This window comes from Labrus mixtus, chromosome 15 (genome assembly GCF_963584025.1).
Source record: "Labrus mixtus chromosome 15, fLabMix1.1, whole genome shotgun sequence".
Lineage (NCBI taxonomy): Eukaryota > Metazoa > Chordata > Actinopteri > Labriformes > Labridae > Labrus > Labrus mixtus.
The window spans coordinates 12005114-12024035 of NC_083626.1; the positions used below are offsets into that span (position 1 = coordinate 12005114).

Sequence of the window (18922 nt, forward strand, 5' to 3'; positions counted from 1 at the left end):
CTAGGCTTATTTATTCCTGAGGAGAGACTTTATATTATTTGTTTATCTGTTGGAGTTCACTTTCATTGCTCTCACAGCCAATCATCCTTTTGAACTAGTTAACCATAATAGTCAAATTCTTACCCTTTCAATTCAGTAAAGATCAAATACAGAGCTAAAGAAAATAGCTAATGTCAGATACAAGAGCATCAAACGGCCACAAACACAAAACAAAATCAACATAATGGTGTCCCATGGCTGCTTTATGTGTTAATAAGAAACAGTGTAATAAAAATGGTGGGATATATACCTAAAGGCTGATGTATAGAAGTGTTCACAGTCTTTTGCTGCACCAAAAGGCTGAAAAAATCTATCTAAGCATGTATAACCAAACTATCTTCTATTTGTCCAAAAGTCCCTTTATTGCATGTTTTGATCCTTATTTTCCCTAATTTCCACATTTATAAGTGAATTATGCATCACTAAACCTGTAAGCATGTTGAATATGTTAATAATTCAGACATGTTTAAATATAAGGGCTCTATAAGAGTACCCAACTCACATACTTGTCATGTAAGGAATAATTAATTGATGATTTCAATTACAGCCAGAGCTGTTGGCCATTCCCTGTGTGATCCTTAGAGCTGGACTTAAAATGGATGTTTGATTACTTAGATGTTCAACTAAACAAATAAAACAACTTCATATTTGAGTCTAATAAAGGATCTTCATCCAGCATGTCTCTTCTTATTTATTTTCAGAGACATTACAAGCCTACAAGAGGATATATCTTTCCGCTGATATAAAATCTTATCATCACTTAGTTCCAAAAATAATTCAGTCCTTTTTTGAAGCACAAATGAGACACGAGCTTCCCTGCCAGGATCATCAGCACTTCACAGCTTCATTGCTATTTGCAGCCATCACTTGTTAAAGAACTTAAGTAAGCACTAAACAGTGATCATAGCCACTGTGTCTGTACATGCTGATTTACACAGCAGAGGAGACATGATATTATTCAGTGATGTACAGACCTTACATCCAAGATCAATACCAAGTATACGAGTTTTACAGACTTAAATGTGATTTGATTTTATGAAAAAATATCTGTAATTATAACAGGATCAATTGATTCAGGAACAAATCAGGCAAAAAAGTGTCAGGTTCCTGCCAGGGTAGTTTCTAGTTTGTGTGCAGATAGGTATGTTTTTGTCCTTTTAAAGCAATAATGTGTAAGTTCTCCACCTTAAAATAGTAGCATTAAAGTCGATCTAATAGTACAATGACTTTCAACAGGGAGAACACAGTCTCTCTCATGTCCACTGCACGGCCAGGTCATCTGCTATTAGCACGATGTAAATTTGGCAGCGGGCCAGTCATCTCGCATGAAGTGCAAACAGCTTTATGGCATTAGTTCACCCACAAGCCTTCAGTTAGAAGAGAAGAAAAAGCTAAGAAGAGAACGAGAGAGAGTGACTGAGCAAAGAGCCAGACTTGAGTAAATACTGGTCAGGTTATTACAGGTTCGTGAGAGCTTTGATAAACAGCAGTTAGTAAGGCATAAAGAGAATGCTAAATTGTAGCATCTTACACATGCATGGTTGCAAACAGGTTACATATTGCCCATTTGCCATTGATATTATTCCTAACAGATTGAGGCTGTATCATTATCAGTGTCATCAGTGTCTCATGTTTAGCAGCTTTATTGTGTGCAGAAAATCATCTAACCTAAGTCTAACCTAACCTATGTCTCAGGCTTGCATATGCTAATAAATACATTTTACACCAAAAAGTTGTCTCTTTCCTTGTCAATCTTGGAGTTAGCTGTATAACTTTATAAGACATGTAAGTATAAGCCTTACAAATGGAGCGGCTTTGGCTCAGTGGTAGAGTCCATAGTTTCTCAATCGGAAGGTCGGGGGTTCATTCCCTCTTTGCGGTGTAAACGCTCAAGTCCAAGTCAAGCCCATAAAACTCTCTAGACTAGCATGTAACACATTGCTCCAATGTAGACATTTAGCCACAGACTTTAAACATAATGGTAACAGTTCAATGCACATACCGAACTCACTATGCAAAGAGCATGCAAACAATGAGCTGGAGACGCTTGTAATGTCATTTTGCTTAAACTACGGTGATATTACTGTAACTTCTCAATCGACATGGTTCTTTGGCTTCTCTCAACCTCATTGTCGTCAGTCAACAGATTCTGGCCACCAAACTGAAATGCTACAGATTGTTGCTTTAATTGGCCATTATTTATATTGTGTGTTCAACGATGGCAGTAAATAATTAGCTTAGGTTGTACAATAAAGTCTGAATAAACTTTATTCTATTCTACTCAAATAGGGTATCTTTGAGGGTTTGCAAAAGTTGGCAGGTCAGACAAGCCTTAACATTTTCTTAAATTTTTTCTAATTAAGTAAATAATGGTTAAATCATTATATAGGCAGTAAAATGTAAAGTAAAAAATGTACGTATAATAATGATCTCTAAGTGAGTCTTTTTCTGTTGCATTATGGAGCACCACTACCACCTCTAACACATTTTAGACTTCATGTTTTCCACTCCTGCATTCATTTTTACCTGCTACAGAGCTGTTGTGATCATTGCCAGGCACCCAAGACAGACTAACATTCCTCCGATCCGTAAGTTCAGATATCTCAACATTTTTGGGAGCATCTGGAACGTCTGTAACACAAAATACATACAACAAAATGAGATGTTCAGATGCAATAGTCAATTTATAAAGCACACCTTACGGAGGGAGTAACATGTTAATGAGATTCACACACTGTTTTAAATTATTCATGTCATTATCTATATTAAACGGTATACTTCCGATTTGAGACCTTTGAAGAAATGTTCTATCAATAATAAATGATATTGTGCTATATTATTTAGAAAACACTCTTACCCAGTACGGTGAGCAGACCAGTTGCATTGACCTCATCTAGGCTGGTTCTAGCAATGCATGTATATAATCCCTGATCACTCAGGTTAACATTCATGATCTGCAGCATCCCATCGTCCACAACGTGTCTGAACCTATAAAGACATGTGTTAGTACATAACTGGAACATGAGTACAATCAGGCAGAAAGTACATAATGAGCAAATATATCACTTTACCAAGGCTTAACAGTTTTCTACAATACTCCTCATTTGAATGTAAGGAATAATCATCTAAAATGAGTGACAATTTCATCGGGGAGGGGGGCTTTTTGTGCCTTCACTGGAGAGACTGGAAGATGGACACCGCCAGAGATGGAGGAGAGAGAGAGTAAAGAACAGCATACGGGAAAGGAGCCACAGGTGGAACCTGAACCCGGGCAGCCAACCTGAAGGACTACAACCTTCATACATGGGGCGTGCGCACCAACCACTCCGCTAACAGGCGCCTCTATATTTCAAATTTTTGCATTAATTTTATTGCAGTAGAAGGTTCTACCCACCATACTTATTTTTCCAACAGCTGTTCTAAAACTGTAGCATTCTTAAAGAAAGACATCAAAATGTAACCTCCTTAAAAGATGTGATGGATCAAGTAATTAGCTGGGGAAAAGTATTTGCTCCCCCACCTATCAGGATAAGGATAAAAGCGTTGAGGATGTTTTATGCATTTTTCTTCCCTAGCATTGACTTGAGATAAAGACATTGAACATGTCTTAAACACAAGCATGGTTGGAAAATAATGGAAACATGATTAGGCTGCAGCCACCTACCTTGAATTTCTCTCAAAGGAAAGTGGGATCTCCTCCTCGTCCTTCATCCATATCACCTCAAAGGTGCTGCGCAGGCTTTGATCATACTCTGCCTGGCACATCAACTGCGCTGTGGTCCCACTGATGATCTGCATGTCTTGAGGTGGATTCATTATTCTGGTGGGGTCTAAAGATGAGAAGGGGCAGGTATAAAGGCCCTGACATAAACATTTAAAGTTTAACCAATTAATTAACATTATCCAATAGTTCTTCAGGCATTAACTGCCTTTTAAATTTGTGATAGCAGTAATCAAAATATTAATATCCTGATATCGCTCAGGAATCTTCCATGGAGATTTTCATTGAGAAAAGTACATGAAAAATGTATTTCTAAATGTTTTCAGCACATTTTTATTTAAACTCCATTTAAACATCAACGGGACATTAATCTAAAGTCTAGATGCTAACATATTTGTTTGGCATTCAGCGTAGGCATGTTTCAAATGACCTTATCTCTACAGATTCTACAAAGAGGAGAAGAGAACAGGGACCAAACTAAAAATTCCAATTACATATCAACAGACTTTGGTGTGTGCAGGAAAAGTAGTCCGAATGGAAACCAATAGCAAGCTACGCATCCATGCTAATGCCAAACAGGCGCTCATCACTAGAAATCTGCGTAAAATTTCAGCTAACAATCAAATATAGAACATACATTTTAACGTGAGCAACATATTTGCTTGATTTTCTTTGCTGTGTCACCTAAGCCAATCAGCTTATAGATTTCTTGACTACAGAACAGAAATGATCCATCCGACCTCAATTCAACAAACAAACATTCTGAAAGACGTTTTGTAAAATTATCACACAAGCAGTTGTCTGTCATCAGCTGAGTGTGGTATATGGATTTACAACATGCATTATCAATCTCCAGTGTCAAGCAGTGATGCACCTACAGTACTCACAAGTGTTTGATAACTGCATTTGAGGGATCAACATAATAAATGTGTAAGTTTAAATAAATCTATCTCTTCAGAATTCAGATTTTTTTTCATGTCACGCATCTATCTATCAATCAATCAATCTATCTATCTATCTATCTATCTATCTATCTATCTATCTATCTATCTATCTATCTATCTATCTATCTATCTATCTATCTATCTATCTATCTATCTATCTATCTATCAATCAATCAATCAATCAATCAATCAATCAATCAATCAATCTATCTATCTATCTATCTATCTATCTATCTATCTATCTATCTATCTATCTAGATCCTTATCTGCCCCACACATCCCATATTGGTCAGGACCTACTGTATATTTAACCCAGCCACTGTCTTCACAGGAATCACTGAGAAATTGTTTTCAATTGGCATTGTTAAACTATGAGCAAATTGACTTTAACTTTAAAGGGTCAGTTCACATAAATTAAAAAATCTCTACCTCAGGTCTAGCCAAACAGATCATGTGGAAACAGATCGTAAAGTGTGGCTAATTAACCTTTTAATGACTAATCCTGTGCAGAGACTTGTACGAGCCCTATGTAAGAAAGCAATAATCATGTTGTTTAGATACCTTTCACATCCAGTGCAGCAATGGCAGCTGACTTGCCCTCCGTGTTAACTGCAACACACACATAATTCCCCCTGTCGTCTTTTTCTGCGTTGGTTATTTGCAAAGACCCATTTTGGAATTCATAAAAACGTCCACCGACAAGAGTTTCTTGAGTCCCATCTCTGGTCCTGGAAGAGAAAGGTCTCTTTTAGAGTGGCTGGGCAATAACACAAAGGACAAAAAAACTTCTTCAACCACTTGAGTGAAAACAACAGAGAATGAGTTATATATATATTTAGTTATTAAAATATTTGTTGTACGCCAGATTAAGGCTAATTAAATTAGTTATAAATCTAGAAAATATTTCTCGACAATACATATATATAATATTATCTTGGGTATGTAGAACATCATATATTTTGTCAGGGTGTTTGTAGAGTTAAGAGTTTGTCGTCAGGCTCTGTTTAAGATACTATTTCTCTTTCGTAGAACTATAGCAGAGCTCAATGGTAGTTAATGGGATTTAATTAGCCCAGTTAGGATGAACGGAATGGGATTATCTCATTAAATAGACATAGGTGTCAACATCACCGTATTTCATGCAGACACCTGAAGCAGCGTGGGATTTATATAATGACTCACTTCTGTACGGTATTCTCTCTGGTTTATACCTAAGACACAGATATCTGCAAAATTCACTAACATGAATAATACGGTGGTGTACATGCACAAATTTGTATCTGGAAGATAGAACATCATGTAGAAAAAAAGGTGTGCACAGTGACAATATGTGTAAAAATGTTCTGTGAAACTTCTCACTCTCAGCTGTCTCCAACACGAATACCTGCTATCCTGGTTATCCTTACCAAGAGATAGAAGGTAAAGGAGAGCCGAACACATTGCAGTTCATGGTGATGTCACCTCCTAGGACTACAGCATAATTATGGTTGTCTCTTGTCAATATCTGCGGAGCCAAATCTAAGAGGAAAGCAAACAAAAAGAAGGTTACTGCTGTAGTCACAACTTCTTATAGAAAGCTGAAATGACAAAGTAAGAAAACCTCAATAAAATTAATATGACATTTGTTATAGCGTATACTACCAATAACTTAAGAAGATGAAGTTGAACAACAATATGACATGTGAATTTGACATCACTACAAAATAGTATTTTTTTTATTTTTTTTTTTTAAACATAGCTAAAAACGTATCTAATGTTTCTGTTTTGAGCAGACTTGAACCACTCAGTCATTTTAAGTGGCTAAGGATAGGTCAAATATGACAGTACAGCTGGAATAATGAGACAATGAAAGAATGAGTCAAATGATAGAAAATGAACTGAGTATTAAGACAACTGACTGATGGAGTCGTTTCTGACTTTCATCATCATAAATTATGTTAAGTGCTGCTATTTTTGACGACTGTTATATTTGACAGTTTTCTTTTATTTATTTTTTTCTATTGTGTTTGTTATTTAATGTTTTTCTGATAAACTGGGGTCTGGGAAAACAGCATTTCAATACTCAGAATGTCCCGTACGTGTGAAAAATTTGGCAATAAAGTCACTTATCTTATTTAAGAGCAAATTAATTCATTATTGCATAAGAGAATGTGAGTGTCCTGTATATGCATGAAACAATGTGCATACCTTTCCATGGACTTTCTCACATAAATGTATTGTAGTTATCATTAAGAAAATAATTTCTCAATTTTACATATTAACTACTATGGTAGATATTCATTATGGTAGGATACAGACTTTAAATGTGTGCCCCTAGTCTGTCTACTAACAGGCGCATTATGAGAAAAGTTCATCCTCTCCGTCTTTTGCCTGCTCCACTTTTCAGAAAATGTGTGCTCAAACAGGCTGTTTGTAGATTTTCCCTTCATGACATCACAAAGGGCAGTAGCCCCTCCCCCAGTTGGGTGACACTCCCACAGCTAGGTGTTTGTTCTGCCCTCTGAGTCTGCCTTCTCACTGTAATCAATAGGACATGGTGCAAGAAGGCCCAAGCCAACCAAGCCCTTCTAGAGGGGCGTGGTCGAACACAGCTCACTTGCATTTAAAGCTATAGACACAGAAACAGCCTGTTCTGAGCAGGCTGAAATAAAGGGGTTTATAGGCATGATCAAATACAGGATCAGAGAGGATTTTTAGAAAGAAACTTCACATACATATTTCGGGGAGCTCCGAGACTTATTCAAACGTGTTGAAAATGAGAATTTTGTGTGGCCTTTCAACCCCCTATATTTCAGAAATGCTTAATAAGATATTTCATTGACTTATATATGCTAGTAAAAGGCTTTCACATAGGCGTCTTTATTTGGTAAACATCTACTCCTCTAGACAGTGACTCATAAACAGAGAGTAAACCTTGCAGACATTGATTGCAACAAATATTTGGAGCTTTAAATTCTAAGAAAGGACTGCTCAGTTAAACCTCTTTCTTTGAGTCCATTAATTGGTCCCAGTGGTCAGCCCAGTGGCTAACTTGTCTTGCATTACTCTTTCTGTTTGTGTGAGTGTGTTTGTGAAAAGTGCTTCAGATAAAAGTGCTTTTTAAAAGCAGAGAAGATCAAGTTTAGACTTCAGCTTAGGGCGGACACTCATTCATGAGAAGCTTAGAGAAACAAGCAGTGTAACATCGGAAGATGTACATTGCTAGAAAATGCGAAAAGAAAAATCTCACAGGTGTTTGGATGGGGGTCTGATTTATTTTTCTTCATAGAAGATCTGCCTCTGCTACTGACAGCCATTAAGGACAATGAAACAACAGCAAGCATGTCAGCAGAGATTGGTTGATTAAAGGGTGACAATGTCATTATTGTTCATGGTTAAAATGAAACCTAAGGCCATTTCTTCTGGGATTATAATAGTACATGAGTACTCTTATACTAGTAATACATGAGAATACTTGGGATCAGAACCATTTAGAAAACCCTGTTGCACTTCATATTGATTTCATCAGATGGTAACCATTTCCTCACTGACAGGTTAACTTTTTATTGATACACTCACTCGTGACCATGATGTTGATGTTGGCCAGAATCTTGCCATGATTGTTGGAGGCTTCACACTGGTAGACGGCACTGTCCTCTGGCGTGGCGTTATGGAGCACTATAGTGTCATCAAGCACTCGTCTGTTGCTCAACGGGTCATCTGAGAGAGAGGAACATACATGAAATCTAAAACAACTTCAAAGGAGATGCTACAGTTCACAGCATGATTTGTTAAGCCAACGCTAACACCAGTATTTGAACGTTAAAACAAATCAGATAACAAGAAGAGCTGAAAGGATTGGCTGATTGATCAACAAAGCAATCAATCAAAAAAGTCTGGTTTAAGCTCCAGAAATGTGAAGATTTGCTGCTCGGCTCCATTTGAGTAAATATAATTTCTTTGCTTAGGGTCTACTGGTCAGGGAAAACTGATTAACAGTAACATCAGGTACGACTCTCTGATGAACATTATTTCCACTACTGAAAATGTATAGACCCACAAAATACTCTCATCAATGAAGTAATTAGTCAGACAAATAGTTGTAATCATGCATAAAACCATTAACAGTGAGGACTGCAGCTTATTTTTGCATTTGGTGTATTGTCATTAAATTAAAATTTCACTCCATTATATCTATCATAAGTCTGTACTGGCCAATTACCTTTGGATTTATAAATTAACAGTAGACCTGAAAGAAACTTATGCAACAAGACATTTATATCAATGTAGTGCAATCTGTTTTATAAATTCCATCTTATGTAGAAGGATGTTTAGCAGATCAGCTGCTTGTGGACTTGAACTCAGGGCCTTGTGGTTGAACTTTTGAAAAAGCTGCTCGTTGCACAGTCCTCCTGCCCAGTGCCAAAAGAAGCACAAAACCACGATTCCCAACTTACCTTTGAAAACTTCACTATTCCTCCTCCATGTTATGTCTGGTGGTGGTTTTCCGCTGACCGAGCACTTAATGTGAACATCAGACCCAATAACAGTCAGCTGGCTCTGAGGAGGCTCTGTCAGCCACTTAGGAGGCTCTGGGAGACGTTAAGAAGAGATGCATTGGTCTACACATCTAAACAACTGCCCTCTCTGTGTCAGCAGTTTGCTCTTTGACACAAACACAAATGCACCCACAAGAACACACATAATTAGCGCTTGGTGTTGACCTACCTTCAACTATTACATCAAAGTAGTGGACAGCCTCTCCAGCAGAGTTTTTGGCTGAACACATGTATTTCCCTGCATCCATCTCTTCTACAGCAGATATGGTCAACTGTTTTCCAAAGTTGTTGAATTTTGTCTTTCGAGGCATTTCGTCCCCCAATTTCATCCATGTTATCTTGGGAGTGGGACTGTGTCAAGAAACAAAATGATGTTTTGTGAGCCGTCATAGAAGATGAAGAAGATAATAGACTACACATAGTGATGAAGTTGTTGCAGTTCGTTGTGATGATGCAGCATGTATACATACTATCCCTCTGGTATACACTCTAGCTCCAGACTCTGTCCCTTCAACAGAACCTTCTCTGACTGAACACTAGGGGGCAGCAGCAGGCCAGGCATCCTCAGTGGGGGGGCCAGAGCTACATAACACAAAAAGAATAGTGTTTCTCAATCTTTATTATTTAAATCAATTAGTCATATAATACACAGACATGCTTATAATATATGTTTTCTGTAGCTTTTTCAAACTGGAAAACAGAAAAGTTGCCGATCACATTATAAAAAAAACGGCTTGATTTATGCTGTAAAGGCTTTGATGTGTAAAAATTACTCACTGGTATTGCTGCTGAGAGCAGAATTATTGTCAGGTTTCACTGAAATGAAAAACAACATAAAGTGATAATAGTAGTGATACAATCATGGGCATTTTTCACTGGAATGAAAATAAAACACAGGGAGAACAATACTAGTGGTAGTGATGGTTTATCTATGCTGACATATCTTGCTTTGCCCAGTCCTATAGCATAGCTTTTAAAAGCAAAAACATGACAAGACAAGCCCTGTGTCTTGGTATGCAGTTTGGGAACGTCTTAAATTGGACAGTAAAAATATCTGGAAATATGTTCTGTCCTTGATGTGATGACAAACCTGCTGTGTGCTTCAGTATTTCAAAGTTGTATGTATTTGAGTTAAAGAGATAAAGTCAACCTACAGCTCTTGACCATGACAGTCAGGGCGGGTTTCTGGACGATGGTGCGTATTTTGTTGAAGGCAGCAAAGCAACAGTAGTCCTGCCGACTGTCTTTCTGTAAGGCATTAGAGAAGTACAGGTTGCCATCAATGCCCATGGAAACCCTCTCATCCTGCTCAATGTGCTGGAGGCCTGGAAAAGAGCATAGTTGCATCAAAGCTATGCTAGCAATGCAAATCTTCGAATACAAATGCAACCTACTAATTGTTTTTTGATACAATTTGGCTGGTAAGAAAGCAGAAATGACACAGCACAGAACAGAAAGATAAAGCCATCAGGTGCACCAAAGGGTCAAGAGTAAAAACAAAATAAAAATAAAACATATTTCAACAACAGTCTCATAATGAAAGGAAGGTCACATGACACAATTTGCAAAACAGGGTAGCCCCGCATACACTACATATCCATGGAATTGCCTTTATGGAGTCTCCTTTAATAGAGCCTTAACTTGTATGCACCCTTTAACAGAATAAATGGTTTACATTGAACCATTATTCATGTCACGGGTCAGTGACGGTGTGTGTAACTGCTTGGTAAGCCCATTCACAGTACTGCCCCGAGACATTTTTCTGTTTTTTCAATGCACATCAAAAAAAAAAAAAAAACACCAACACATTTGTTTCTGGGTTAAGTTTCATGGCCCTTGCTCATATAAGGCAACAATATTTTTCATCTTGTTCAGATTTTTTTTTTCAAACTGAAAAAACAAGAATTTGTGCCCAAGTGTTTTATTCACTCTGCCCCAGGTCTCCAGCTCATGTCCTTCTGAGCATCTAAAAGACGTATATTTCTCTTTCTCACATCAGACAGGTTTTTTGGAGCTCCTTGAGCAGAGCAAAAGGTAAGTCAAAAAACTCCACCCATATTGACAAAGCACTTTAGTCAGAAACACTTCCTTTGGCAGGGGAGGGAAGAAGGGGCCTGATGCGTTTCCTCAAGTTTATACCTTTTTCTGAAAGTTCACCTTAATGTCACTGCTGAAATCACTGATGGCCAATGGAGAGTGAGAACAGCCACCTGCCTCTTTTCAACGCTCACACTGCCTTCACTATCCATCTCTAAAACTCTGCAAGGCTCTAAATCAATGACACCCATACTTTAACAGCTTATCACTTATGAGTTGCCAAGGTTTTCCTTAAATGTCTGTTTTTTTAATATATCTCAAAACACTCATGACCTTGTATTTCCATTGAAGAGCAACCATCCAAAAGTGTGCTATTAGTCTCAATGTGTTTGATCAAGGTATAAACTCTTTATGTAGACATGGCTGGGCAACAAAGTTTATTTGAAACATACTTAAGCCTTTGCACTTGTCTTCACTTAAACAGAGTGCTTTTCTATGTTCACAATGTGATGTTATGTTAAGTATCCTGGGTATGTCTCCTACATGTGCATCATATCCTGGTTTATGCCCTTATCCTGGTTGTGAGAAACCAGCATAATCTACCTGTTGTACTGAGATAGAGAGAAGACATAACTGCACAAAGTTAAAAGAAATGAGTATCCTGTAAAGATCATGTATACAGACACATGAAGAACAAGGGTCATTCACATGTACCATGTAAACATTGTGTCCTGAATAAGATCACAACCAGGCAAAGTCTCAAAACAGGAATACTATTAAGCATGAAAACACAGGCATGGTCAAACCAGATGAATCCACCAACCATAGTTTTGAAGGGAGAGGACTGTAGTTGTTGGCTAGTATTTTTCCCTTCCTCCATAATACAATAATTATTCAGTGAAATACAAGTAAAAGTGATGCCTTTCCTTGAAGTGTCTTAATATTAGAAGAACATAACCCACTTTTCAGGCTGATTTATCACACTTTTCAACCGAAAAACTACAAATAGAAACCTTTGCTTCTTGGCTTACCAATAGACATCCAGTAGATCTGACGGTCGGTGGAGCCTTCAGGAGGGTTACAGTGCAGGATGACTGGGTCTCCCTCATCAACAACAATAGGAGACACTGTCTCCTTTGGAAACTTGGGGACACCTTTGTAAAAAAGACACACAGCAAATGAAAACCTTATTGTGAAACCTGAAAAAACAAATGACTTACACTGTAATGTTGAAAAGCACCTTGTTCAAAAGCTTCATTTGTAAAGAATACTCACTCGCAACTATCAGCTTGATCTCTTCCGTCATGGCTGTTCCATGCTTGTTAGAAGCATAGCATCGGTATTTACCCTGGAACTCGTCGAGAAGCTTGTTTTGAAGCACAAAAGTGCCACCTGTGTGGCCTGTCCTGTTAAGGGGAGGGATAAAATCTTTGCCGTCTTTTGTCCATCTGTATCTGTTCGGACAAAATACACAGCGGGTTATCATTCATTTTGTGCGACGTATGAAAGCAATGATCTTCTGTGACACTTCATTTAAATCAGCGATAGCATTTCTGGTCATAACAGAGGTGAAGGTGGTGTTACTTACTCTGGTGTTGGGTTTCCCTTTGCTTCACACTTCAAAGTTATGGTAAGGTCATAAGGAAGTGCAATAACAGTGCCGGATGTTTTAGTTATGATGGTGGGAGGCTGCTCCACTGTGATATGAGGACAAGAACATGCAAAATGATCACAAGAATGCCTCATCTTAATATTAGTGATACAGGTATGGCTACAAAACAAAACTGACAAGAAATAATACAACTTTTTCCTTCTTGTATGAAGCACATGAGTCATGACAATGAAAAGTTGAATGTTAACACTCTGGATAATCTGCACAAATAAGGTGCCTGATGTAGACACGGAACTGAAACAGCGAACCAGGACTTGATTGCAAAGCATTCTCAGTCCTAAACAGAGCAACCGCTGGTGCAACACAGGTGACATAAACAATTTACTTTAACTTATTTGTTAGTCATAACAAAGCAGTTATACTCTCGCAAGATGGAACTTCTTAAAGGATGAGTACAAATATTTGAGAAATGGTTTCTTACTCACATGGAGACGTGAGGCAATTAAATGTACACAACTTGCAAACATTACATTTTGAAAAATCCAAAACAATAAAGATCTCTGCTTCCACCACTATCAAACATTGTAAATCAACTCTACATTTTTTCTGTACAGTTAGTAATTGGGCATTGCCTAAATAGTTAATTATAATAATTATATGGTACTCCTACCTTCCAGAGGAATATTGAGACCTGCAGCTCTGGAGGTCAAGGCCATGAGCAGGACAAACTGCAGGCAACCCTCCAACCTCATCCCCGTCCAATGGTCAATGGAGACAGCAGCAATCAGGCGAACGTGTCGATGCAGATCAACTGGCATCACTTGGAATGTGTAAGGCACAGAGCACCTTGAGGATGGAGGGTAAGATCAAAAAACAAAGTCATTAGTAGACTTATTTCACAGTCAAATAAAGGTTCATTCATGCTACGATCATCACCACAGCATGAGAGCAAAGCAGAGAGCAGTGTTGAAGGAAGATCATGTGTTTGTCCCTTAATAGTCCAACTTCAGGTAGCAATGCTGATATCAGGCAATTTATAAAATGTGGCTGACTGAGCTGAGTCAGAGCTGAGAGAAAGTGTGAAAACCAGAAGGCTATACATAAATAACAAGACGACCTGATACCATAACAGCATGTCAAATCCATATTCTTTTTTACAGTGTTTTTCTATCACAATCTAAAACTAAAACCATTCAAGTGTTTTGATGATTTCATTTTAATTACGCTGTGCCTCAGGGTAAGAAAAATATTTCATTTTTGCAGCAAAATGCAGATTACCCAAAGGGCATTTATTTCAATGAATTTAAAGGCTTAGCACTTGAAGGCTGACAGCCACAGAAAAGCAGTCGAGACTATTAACAATTGAGTAAAAAATATTTTTCATTCAATAAAGAATTAAATTAATTCCTTTAATTACACGACATTAATTTCAGCCAGTTCAGCACTATTTAATAAGTGATTTGATTTAAAAGTTGTCTCTCTTTTTTAACTAGTCTGTGATTAATTCATGCAAAATCTCCGTTTGAGTAAACTACCCATTTAGATGCAGTTGTTCCTCTTTGTTGTGATGTCGTGGCACAACACAGCAGAGCACTTGTCTGGAGATTACCCTTTGAACTGTAAAGCTTGGCTGGTGGCATCGCATGGCATGCTTACAGTAAACCCTACTGGCACAAAGCTGCATTCTGCTACGATCACTAGATCCAAGATGGCAGACTATAAATTGGTCTAAGCTCGTCAGTATTTCACGGCTTACTTCTCACAGTGCTGAGACCGTGGTGGTATTGCCAAATGGATTCACCCCCCCCCCCCCCCCCCCCCGCCCAGCTAATCCTACTATCAAGAGAATGAAGGCAGGGGAGTTCTAGCAGTCATACAGTACGTTGCTTAACAATGACTGAGTGCTACTTAGAGTTCTTCCAAGGACACAAAGCTACATGTGCTGTCCCTTCTTAGTGAGAAAGGTTAATATGATAATTGTGCCAGTAGATGCAGGATTAAGCTGCTTGAGGTTGGAATCAATTAAACAAATTGAGAGATTGTGGCACAGTATTATTTACAATAAGGACTTTATTGTGATTATCTTCCACTGAATTGGATGGTAAACAAAGCTGCTAGATGTTTGTTCCAGTGGAGTAAGCATACATTTTCACGTTGTGATAAAGCTGTAAGCTGCTGTCATTCTTCGTCTGGAGTTGTGTGTGAAGTATTTCACAGAGGCTGCACAAAGACACGGCTTTTCATTAGAGACCACCCACAGTACTATAAAAACTTTAGTGACAGTGTTTTGCTTTAAATCACAGACAGCAAACCAGAGCCCTTGTTAGGTAGGAGGCCACAACTCCACGGGTGTCATGTGTCGATGCTGTCAATACAGCAACAACCAAACAGGCAACTTTCAATCATGTGCAGCAAATCCTCTGCCTGATGCAGGGTGAACACTTTGAATTACCAAGCCTTATATGCACAGAGAGATCTGCACCCATATCCCTTTAATAATAACTAACACAAGGCCCCCACAGCCCATTAAAAGGCATAATCTTTCAAGCGTGAAATGGGGTGGAGTCCTGTGTAAACACATAGCAGGGCATTTGTTTTGGGAGTAAAGGATCTATTACCTGAGCACATGGCAGATCATAGCCACAAATCTGCAGGGGTTGTGATCACTAAGCCAATAGTTGGCCGGGGCACAATGAGTGTGACTACTACATGACTAATCCCTGCAAACACACACTGTATACATGACTCCCTCCCTTTCTTAAAGCTCACACTCACTACAACTTCCCTCAACCTACCTGCACCCACACAGAGACTGTTTACATGTAGACAGAAAGAAACAGCCAGTAAATAAATGCACATTTATCTGTACACCTTTTGCTACTCAAAGACATAAAAAGCAACACAGAGTTAGGGACTACTTTCAGCAAATGTCCAAAATGAAGTCACCAAAACTTACTGGTTTCTGAATTATTCCACATCTCAAATCACCCCTAGCAGTGGCACAAGGCAGCTGCACGGCAAGTCCACACACAACAAAAAACTTTGTGACAAGACTATCGAGGGATCATTCCTACAACTCTCTCTAAACCAACATCTCTGACATGCCCTTCCTCCTCCACCACACGTTGCTCCTCTGCTGGCACACAGACACGCCTCCCTGCCCGCCCCTTCACTCAAGCAGCTAACAGGAGACTCACTGAAGTGACATATGTCGCCAAAGCCTCTCACTGGCAAAGAGGCTTGCTAAGCCTGTGACAATGACTGGGACAAAGCCTGCACTGCGGGGCTACTCACAGAGCTTTAAAGAATGGGAGGAGAGGAAGTACAGGCATGTCTTTCTCTCTCTCTCTCTCTTTCATAGATCCCTCCATCCTTCAACAAACTACGCACGCCCATTTACAACCGTCCCTGTCTGAATGATGTTAATGCAATGTGTCTCAGCTCCTTTGAAAGGGGAAGGGAGTCATCTTTTCCCAAAGGACCAGAGCTTTTATAAATGTGTGCTCTCATTTACGGTACTGCAGGGTATTGATGGATGAAGGCATGGGAGAACATGCCTGAAGTAGACATGATGGTGTGATAGCAGGGCACTAGGCCATCTAAACAACATGATTTCGCTTTTCTCTTTTAAAGTTCTTTCATCACGTAAGTACGGCTTTTTATCCAGAGACGAGTGATCAATCTTTATTTCTCTCACACAACTTAAACACCCCCTTCATGCAGAGGTCTGCAATCTTATCTGTTTGTAATTCTCTCAATAGACTCATTTATATTCCAAGGAGTACAGAGGGGATTTGCAGTATAGGTAGCATAACAGCCACAGCACTGAGTTAAAGTGTTTTCCAATTTGTTTCCTGATCTGCACTGTAGGAATAATGGAGATTTTATCTACAACATAATTTTCTAGGCCTAATGGAGACATAATGACCACAACGACTAAGCAATGCTCGTACTGCCCTGCAGGGTCAAACACCCAGCAGGAAAAAAAAGATTTCACACTAACAGCTTCAGTATTTTAAAGCCTGAAATGAGGTAGGGTGAGCCTTACCCATGAGAGGAGCTATTCTACTTGCAGTATAATATTTTAAAGATGGCTTTAATTAGTGGCTCTGGGGGGGAGAAACAATCTAAACCGCATTTACTCTGCCAAAAAAAGAATATGTCTTCCAATATTCCCTCATGCTTCTGTGTTTATGTTTATTTAAATAAGAAACAAATACTTTTTGTACTGTCCCACTTTTTTTTTTTTTACTTTAACTGAACCAAAAGTCACTTTACTGTAGGTCCAGATGGCTGAGACATAAGCAGTCCATTTAAGCCGTTTGTCATCACTTCTAATGGACCTTTTCTATGGTTTAAGGGAGCAGGGCCTCTGTAAACAGGGAGAGAAAGAACCTTAGAGGCAAAGCCTAACAGCCTTACTTGTTCACTCACAGCTTGACATGTTATGTAGACATGGAACCAAGTGCACAAAAGATTCATGCAAATTAAAAGACAATAGCTGTAGCACGGCCAAACATACATGTTCTGGTCAAAGCAAATATATGCACAGAGTCACCTGGCTGTTTTTGGAGCTAGGATTAGCTAAGAGCTCAAGAAAATGAGACTGAAAGAAACATATATATATATATATATATATATAAAAATAATATATAAGATATAGGACACAACATAAAATAATTTGTAAAACATATCCTGTTATGTTATGCGTACATTCCTGTTCCACCGTATATTTTCCAAATCTGAGTGTTTTTCAATGAATTGATGAATCGGCTGACAGAAATAATCTGCAACTATATTAATAATCAGTTATTTGTTTCCCACGGTCATGCGGTGAGACTATGCGGTGAGGCCCATGATAAAACCAGTAGGCTATCCGGCGCCCAATTGCATCAGTATTTTACAATTCAAATATACCAATTTGTGCTAGGTCTTGATTTTTCTCTAATTTCCTGTTAAATCAGTCAAAATGATATGTTTTGCTGTCTTATGATAGACAAACAAACAAGACCTTGTGTCCTTTTTGATGGACATCAAAAAACGTTTGTTATTTTCTATTGATCAATGTATCAAGAACATTAAGTATAAACTACAAATCCACTGGTACTCACAACTCTTATCTCCAGATGAACTGCTATAAAAACATAGTTGTTTGTTGAAGCCCTTTATATACAAAGGTCTGTTGTTACTGTTGTAACAATGACTCACAGTTTGAAGGATGACACCTAGGCGCCAGAATAATGACAAACAAAAGAGAATGCTATGGATTTTGCCAAGTATTTTCGGGGTCTCCGATCATGACCAGTTTCATTGTGCTTGTTTAATTAACAGGAACGTTAAAACAAACCAGAGACATCCCTCATTTGTGAATTCCAACTCTGCCTCTACCGAGATCTAAATCCCCTGTGGTGACAAACTGAAAAGGTTGCCCTGCCCCGTGCCTTTGTAGTGATGCATTTCCTCCTCAGCAGCCCTCGTCTTTGGTGCTTTCTGATAATTACAAGTCTTTTGCTTATGTCTCTACACAAAGCTCACAGACACATAGTTGTTAGAGAATACCTTTCAAACAAACTTGAGAAAAGCTTGACATACCTCAACATCAGATGGCTGGGCCTAAATAGCTGTGAAAATATTGTACTCATTACACATGTGCATGTGTGTAATGATCAAAGAAAGAAAGGATGGAATGCTTCCTGGACACACCAACGTATTTAAAACCAATAACAACAGAATCCAAATGTCACAACCCATTCATGATTCTATTTTATTCTCATTGTTTGATTCCAGTGGGTGTTAACCCAAGCTTAACACGCAGACATAAGAATGCACGCACCAAAGAGAGATGCATCATGTCAAACTTTGCTGTCAACAACACTGACAATGACAGCAGTAACAGAGGAGGGTTCAGACGACCACAAACATCTGCTGGGACTGACAGAAAGGAAGGCAGCCTGCAGACAGACTCTATTCATGAACAAATACTGGAGTACTTTCCCCTGTCAACTTTGTTTTGGCAAAGTAACTACGCCGA

At 38.6% G+C, this 18922-nt stretch overlaps 1 protein-coding gene across 14 annotated transcripts in view; it reads right to left on the reverse strand.

Annotated features, from left to right (window-relative positions):
• LOC132989311 (neural cell adhesion molecule L1-like protein) overlaps nt 1-18922 on the reverse strand; it is a 58344-nt gene that overhangs the window by 26206 nt on the left and 13216 nt on the right. For 9 of the 14 annotated variants that reach the window (XM_061056854.1, XM_061056853.1, XM_061056852.1 and 6 more), the window contains exons 1-16: nt 15848-16001; nt 13562-13737; nt 12868-12976; nt 12555-12733; nt 12311-12433; nt 10397-10567; nt 10020-10058; nt 9713-9824; nt 9412-9593; nt 9141-9275; nt 8263-8403; nt 6111-6222; nt 5266-5432; nt 3704-3869; nt 2897-3027; nt 2566-2670 (exon numbers count right to left, since the gene is read on the reverse strand). In XM_061056854.1, the coding sequence (XP_060912837.1) occupies nt 2566-2670; nt 2897-3027; nt 3704-3869; nt 5266-5432; nt 6111-6222; nt 8263-8403; nt 9141-9275; nt 9412-9593; nt 9713-9824; nt 10020-10058; nt 10397-10567; nt 12311-12433; nt 12555-12733; nt 12868-12976; nt 13562-13709 (2020 nt within the window). In that variant the 5' untranslated portion in view covers nt 13710-13737; nt 15848-16001. Of the gene's footprint in view, nt 1-2565; nt 2671-2896; nt 3028-3703; nt 3870-5265; nt 5433-6110; nt 6223-8262; nt 8404-9140; nt 9276-9411; nt 9594-9712; nt 9825-10019; nt 10059-10396; nt 10568-12310; nt 12434-12554; nt 12734-12867; nt 12977-13561; nt 13738-15847; nt 16002-18922 lie in introns of those variants that run through there. The other 5 variants (XM_061056860.1, XM_061056859.1, XM_061056858.1 and 2 more) reach the window with 2 other exon arrangements.